Genomic DNA, 6,524 nt, shown 5'->3' on the forward strand with positions numbered 1-6,524 from the left:
ACACACAATGACGAGCTCAGGACAACACACATGATAACAATGATGGACTTAGGACAACACACATGATGATGTTGACGGACTCAGAACAACACACATGATGATGAAGCGTCGTTTTAACTGCATATTGCCCCCCCCAACCCCCACTCATAATGTGGTCATAATGTAATGCCTGATTGGGGTGTGTGTGTGTGTGAGTGTGAGAGAGAGAGAGAGAGAGAGAGAGAGAGAGAGAGGGAGAGGGAGAGACGCCAGGGTGCTGATGGGAAACACTCACTGAGGTCAGGTGATCAGGAAGCTGCTTGGAGTAAACAAGCGGCGCTAAGAAGGTTTCTGTTGGGTTTCTCGGGTTTCTGCCGTGCAGTGCAGTGACAGACATTTATCTGTACATGTTCTGGCCAGACCTGAGTACTGATGAGCGGTAACTAAAAGCCTGAGTGAGTCTCTGTATCAGCAGAATGCAGCGGAGGAAACTCCAGCTTTAGACACAGCAGCGTTCCTGGACCTCTGACAAAATCGAGGAAAGGCAAGTGGAGCAGAAAAATGGAGCTGTGTTTCTTGCGTTGTATCAGATCTCAGTATGTGGCTTCACTTTAGATTAACCCATTCAAGCCCAACAACTCAATGTAAATACACAACTACAATTAGGTTGTTCTGTTCTTGGTAGAGGTCTAGTGGACATTTTTTGTGTGAAGATGGAAAATTAATTTTAAATTAGGTTTAATTTAAATGTATTTAAATATATATGCAAATACAGGGTATTTACGGCTAACACATTCAGTCCTATAAATGTCTGGAATATTCCACAATATTTCAACAGGGAATTGCATTATCCAGATTTCCTGAACATCATGGAAAAAAAGAAAAGTACTTTTTCATAAATGTTTTTATTTTCAGTGGCATTATGATATTGATTAATTCCACAAGGTTAGGAGTGTGTTTATGGGAATTTCTGACCATTCTTCCAGAAGGGCATTTTGTGAGGTCAGACACTGAGGCTGGACAAGAAGGCCTGGCTCGCAGTCTCTGCTCTAATTCATCCCAAAGGTGTTCTGTCGGGTTGAGGTCAGGACTCTGTGCAGGCCAGTCAAGTTCTTCCACACCAACCTCACTCAGCCATGTCTTTATGGACCTTGCTTTGCGCATTGGTGCGCAGCCATGTTGGAACAGGAAGGGGCCAACCCCAAACTGTTCCCACAAAGTTGGGGGCATGAAATTGTCCAAAATCTCTTGGTCTGCTGAAGCATTAAGAGTTCCTTTCACTAAGGGGTCGAGCCCAACTCCTGAAAAACAACCCCACACTATAATCCCCCGTCCAACAAACGTTACACTTGTGCAGTTAGATAAGTACCGTTCTCTTGGGAACCGCCAAACCCAGACTCGTCCATCGGATTGCCAGATGGAGAAGTGTGATTCATCACTCCAGAGAACACGTCTCCACTGCTCTAAAGGATTGTAGTTTCGCCTGATCTGATCTACTCAGACCAGCCCAACACACACTAACACAGCACCACCACATCAGTGTTACAACAGTGCTTAGAATGATCCACCACCCAAATAGTACCTGCTGTGTGAGGGTCCAGGGGGTCCTGACCACTGTAGAACAGGGTAAAAGTATCAGAGAAACAGATGGACTACAGTCTGTAACTGTAGAACTACAAAGTGCACCTATGTAGTAAGTCGAGCTGATAAAATGGACAATGAGCATAGAAACAAGAAGGTGGTCATAATGTTATGCCTGATCGGTGTACATAGACAGACAGACAGATACATACATGCATACATATACACACACATAAATAGAACAATTTAGTCATTGATCCCAAAATGGGTTGACACATTTTAAGAGATTATTTTCATAAATTCAGTGCTGAGAAATTCCTTTAAATTTACATTTGAAGTTGCATTGTTAACTGGCATCCCAATTGTGGAAATATTGCCACATTGTTTAATCTATTTAATGAAATGGTTTATATTTGTCCTCAGACAAACTCGGACAACGTGGACTAAAGGAAATTTTACATTTGAGATTTGGGCCATAAAGGGTTAATGGCCATTCACAGAAAGGAGGGTCTATAAGAGCAGTTAATAAAGAGCGAGAATATTTTAGAAGAGAAGCAGAGAAACCATAGAAGGGGTGAGAATATCCTACAAGACTTCTCATCAACAAGCTCTGAAATATAAAGGTATACAATGTGTTTCTCTATTGAAAATGCAGATATGGCAAAAGAAAAATGAAACGTTTTTAATGCTAGGAGGGAAATCTGTCACTGTAGACTGGTTAATATTTCTGCTGTTTTAAATTCGGCAACTTTTCCCATTTATATTATGTTTTATCCAGTCTACTAAACTTTTTGCTCTTGTTTCCACAGACCTCAATTCCAGCAAGATGACATGCACCCTGAGGCTTCTTGCAGTTGTCTTCATGTCTTGTGTTGTGTCCAGGAGCAGCTCAGCAAAAAAGGCCAACCCAAGTGTAGTCAAAGCAGCCAACTTTGCCATCGACTTTCACAATCGCAGAAGTAACTATATCTATGCTTATAAAGTGGTGGACATCCTGTCAGAAAGGGTTGAGGTATGTGACATATGAGTACTTAAACACTTATCGAGGCTCAACTCCAGAGTGCTTAAAATTTCAGCAGTGTTGGAGAAGTGCCATTCTAAAGAAACAAGTCATGAATTGTTCAGTGTTTGGACAGCTCTAGCTTGTCATCTCTGTAATGGCCGTGTCTATTTCAGGTATTTTGTTGCTGGAGAGGACAAGAAAGGAAGGCACTTGGTTCTCATGAGTTACAAATGAACCCGTTTCATTAAAGGGTGCTTTTTTGGTGAAATGCTTGTTTTAGATTGATGAAGATTGCATTGTGCATGGCTTTTTGAAAAAAAATGTACAGCACCCCTTTGGTGCTATGTAGAACCTTTCTCAAAAAGGTTCTCTCAAGAACTATATACAAACCTTTAACAATAATAGAACCACAAGGGTCTACATAGAGCCGTGTACAACACATTCTCCATCAAGCTGAAGAACCATTTCATCATGCAAAGGACCCTTTAAGCATGAAATGGTTCTATACAGAATGAAGAACCCTTAAAAGAATTTAAAGAACCCTTAAAGAGTCTGTATAGGAACACACAAACTGTAAGCTAAACAAATCATGCATAAAATATGTAGCAGTATCCAAAAATGTTTATGATGACAAAGACGAACAAAAAGATGGGTGAAGTATAGAACTTGTAATCCTACTTAGGGTGCATCGTCACTGATGTAATAAAGAGTATGTGAATAGGCCAAGCATAGCATGTTGTTACTTATGCAGACAAACTGATACATAGCATGAAATAACCCATGTAAAATAGGTTAAAAGTAATGTCTTAATCTGTTATTTGATGAATCTGTGCAATAACTTATTTAACATGCTATTTACAGATGCATGCATTTTGTGTAAAATCGTAGAATTAATGTAATATATCCCCTCCAGCTCTACACTCCTACCAGGGTTAAATACTTCATAGACGTGCGAGTGGCTCAGACAAATTGCATAAATGATGGAAACGTGAGCCTGAAGGACTGCAGTCTGAGGACGAATGCGCAGGTGAGGGACCTTGTTACTGTGGTTATTTTGCTGCAGTTGCATTGTAAATAGGGCTGAATGATTTGGGTGATTTGGATGATCTGATTATTTTCTGCAAATTAAGCTCCGGCCCTTTTCTTGCCAAGAAATCCAAGTCGGCGATTTGGCAAAAATATATCACAACACTTCAAGACCTTTTCAAGATATATGATGTATGATTTGCAACACAATATTTTGTTTTTTTCTGAGAATAAGAAGTTTAAACAGATAAGATGGAACCTACTACTACTACTACTACTACTACTGCTGCTGCTACTGCTAGAGTATTTCAGCCTAGACTGCTTTTTGAGTAAGGCACTGTTCAAGATAGTCAATCAGAGCTGAGGTCATTTATATGTGTCAGTCATAAAGGCAGAGTAACAAAAACAGCCTGTTTAACTCTGGGGGATAAAGAGAAGTTGGAAAAGATCATGGGGAAAAATGACCTGTTTTTGGTACATGAACTCACACAAAGGGGGCAAGGTGAATATGAATACAAGACAGTGTAGGATATAAGCTTTTAAATGTATGAGAAAGTATCACGCACAAGTATAAAAGTTTCCATTGTAGTCTGTATATAAATTTATTATAGGTATTGAGTTATTATAGGCAACTAACATGAGATGGAAGTAGCGTCCCAATATGCTGTAGACAATAATGAATGTCATGATATCTTCTTTTTTCAGACTATGGACTGCAGCTTTGTGGTTCTGGCAGTTCCAGGAGAGAACACCATACCCAGCCACCTTCTGTCAGACAGCTGTACCTGAATGACTGCTGATGGAGTTGTTTGCAGGGGATAAATTTCATCAAGCATCACTGACATGTATTAGTCATTGTTTGAAAACCCTGCACATCTTACAGCTTCATGCTGAGTATCACACTCTAGACGGTATCCTGAGTCATTAAGGGCCCAGTTTGCCCAACGCATCCACAAAGTATTTAAATGTAATGTATTCATGTATTTACCGAAGTCATATCATAAACCTGATCTATTTCCATGCTGGGCAGCTGAAGACCACCATTGTTGCAATATTGCAATAAACAGAAAACAAAATGTGTGACTATATAAGAAATTCTATTTTGGAACATCCTCCAGAATAAAGTACCACTTTTGATTATGTTCTGAATCTGTTCATGAAGTAGGGGAGGGCGGACTGATGCCCTGATGCTATTTCTTTTTGAGACCTGACTTTCATGCAATAATATTAATACTGGGTGTTTTTTAAAGAGTAGATCAAACATAAATAAAAAGATACTTTTTTTTATAGCTATGTGTATCTATATTTTTATGAAGTTTAATATATTGTTGATGCTAAAGAAGTGAAAGACAAGATCTTGGCAAATAATGCAGGAAACTTTTTGTTCAATTGTCTCCCTCCGCTTCTCATCAACACATGCGATTGGCACGAGACTGAATACTCTACAAAGGAAGATCACATGAAGGTATTTGACTCCATTAAAACACCTGATTATGAGGCAGTTCTTTAATCTTTATTATGTTAATATTAATTTAATCAGGCAGACACTGATGTCTGTTTAAATTATAACAGACACTAATCAGACGCTGATGTCTATTAAAATTATAACAAGCACAAAACACTGAAGGCAAACAGTTTCCATCAGGTAGAACCGAGTGGCTCTGAAATCACTTTTTACAAACAAGCAAAGTTTCAGTTTAAAATGTATTTATGACTTAGTTCCAAGTTTAAGTTGAATAAAAACTTGCTTTAAACTCAGGATCACAAATAAGTTTTCCTTCACTATATTGATCTGTAGGTCTCTGTTTATAAACATAAACTAGTCAAAACTAATTTACTATAAAAGGAAAGTGTTTGTGTAAGAAAAAAGATGCGTCAGTCAGAACTACATATGTACACGTATTTCTATAATGTGGTCTATTTTCACAAAGTTAGGTTAGTTCATCATTTATGTTGAATAGAAACTCAAAATTTTGTGCCACTGCAATGATGCTGAACCATGAGCTTGCGCTGAGTCGGTATGACAAACAGGTCAAAACAAGCTCAAACAAAGACCGCTGTGCCCTGATTGGTGCTCTTGCTTCACGGTTCTTTCGTTTTGACTTATGTTTTTATACACACGTAAGCCAAAAAGAACAACAGATTTCTCAAAATATAGTGGAGTAAAAAGTAAGATATTTGACTTTGAAATGTAGTGGAGTGAAAGTAAAAAGCCATCCAAAAGGGAAAAACTTCAGTAAAGTACAGATACATGAAAAACTACTTAAGTACAGTAACGAATTACATTTACTTAGTTACTGTCCACCACTGATTTCAGGTGGTTTCAGGAGTGTTGTTGGATGATTGCTATAGTATTCCAGGTGGTTGCTAGGATATTGCTAGGTGGTTGCTATGGTATCCCAGTTGGTTGCTAGATGGTTGCTATGGTATCTGAGGTGATTGCTAAGAGTGTTGCTAGCCAGTTACTATGGTATGGTATATAGATATTAGGATGTTGCTAGTGTACTTATATGTAAGTGGAGAGACAATTCCGCACAGACAATTCCGTCATTCATCTCTGGGGAAAAATCATTATTTCTAGATAATTGTCCAAAAACCGTACATCCAATCCAAAAACTGCTCACGAGCAGATAATTTCTGATCAGACCAAATGTTCCAGTGTTGGAGGTTTCGACATCTCAAAAACTACGAGTTAGCAGACAAATGAAGACATTAGTATGGATCTGTTTATCGACGTTCTCATTATTTTAGAGAAATATTGTATTGATACATACAAATATATGAGCTTTCCCAAACGTTTGGTTTTTAAGATGGAGCTGTTTTTGTTTGCCCTCTCTTTAAAGGAAATTACTTCAATGTGCATCAAACTTTGTGTCTTTTCTGAAGACCCATAACAATATTTTAATTTAAACATTTTTTGTTTTTGTTTTGTGTT

At 38.4% G+C, this 6,524-nt stretch overlaps 1 protein-coding gene across 2 annotated transcripts; it reads left to right on the plus strand.

Moving 5' to 3' along the window:
- Positions 1-277: 277 nt before the first annotated feature.
- Positions 278-4,729, plus strand: zgc:194981 (uncharacterized protein LOC561073 homolog). Of its 2 annotated transcripts, none has more exons than XM_037545185.1 (4): positions 278-523; positions 2,370-2,572; positions 3,477-3,590; positions 4,295-4,729. In XM_037545185.1, the coding sequence occupies exons 2-4, from the start codon at positions 2,387-2,389 to the stop codon at positions 4,376-4,378; spliced, it is 384 nt and encodes a 127-aa protein (XP_037401082.1). In that variant the 5' UTR covers positions 278-523; positions 2,370-2,386; the 3' UTR covers positions 4,379-4,729. The 2 variants fall into 2 exon arrangements, with proteins under 2 accessions (XP_037401082.1, XP_037401083.1); XM_037545186.1 differs by lacking the exon at positions 278-523 and adding an exon at positions 2,023-2,183.
- The last annotated feature ends 1,795 nt before the right edge of the window (positions 4,730-6,524 follow it).

This window comes from Pygocentrus nattereri, chromosome 15 (genome assembly GCF_015220715.1).
Source record: "Pygocentrus nattereri isolate fPygNat1 chromosome 15, fPygNat1.pri, whole genome shotgun sequence".
In the NCBI taxonomy this organism is placed as follows: domain Eukaryota; kingdom Metazoa; phylum Chordata; class Actinopteri; order Characiformes; family Serrasalmidae; genus Pygocentrus; species Pygocentrus nattereri.

What these genes read in the sequence shown, in the direction of transcription:
- zgc:194981 (XM_037545185.1), top strand. Translation starts at nt 2,387, where the DNA reads ATGACATGCACCCTGAGGCTTCTTGCAGTTGTCTTCATGTCTTGTGTT. An exon ending in TCCTGTCAGAAAGGGTTGAG is followed by an intron (nt 2,573 to 3,476) that starts GTATGTGACATA and finishes TATCCCCTCCAG; the next exon opens with CTCTACACTCCTACCAGGGT. An exon ending in GTCTGAGGACGAATGCGCAG is followed by an intron (nt 3,591 to 4,294) that starts GTGAGGGACCTT and finishes TTCTTTTTTCAG; the next exon opens with ACTATGGACTGCAGCTTTGT.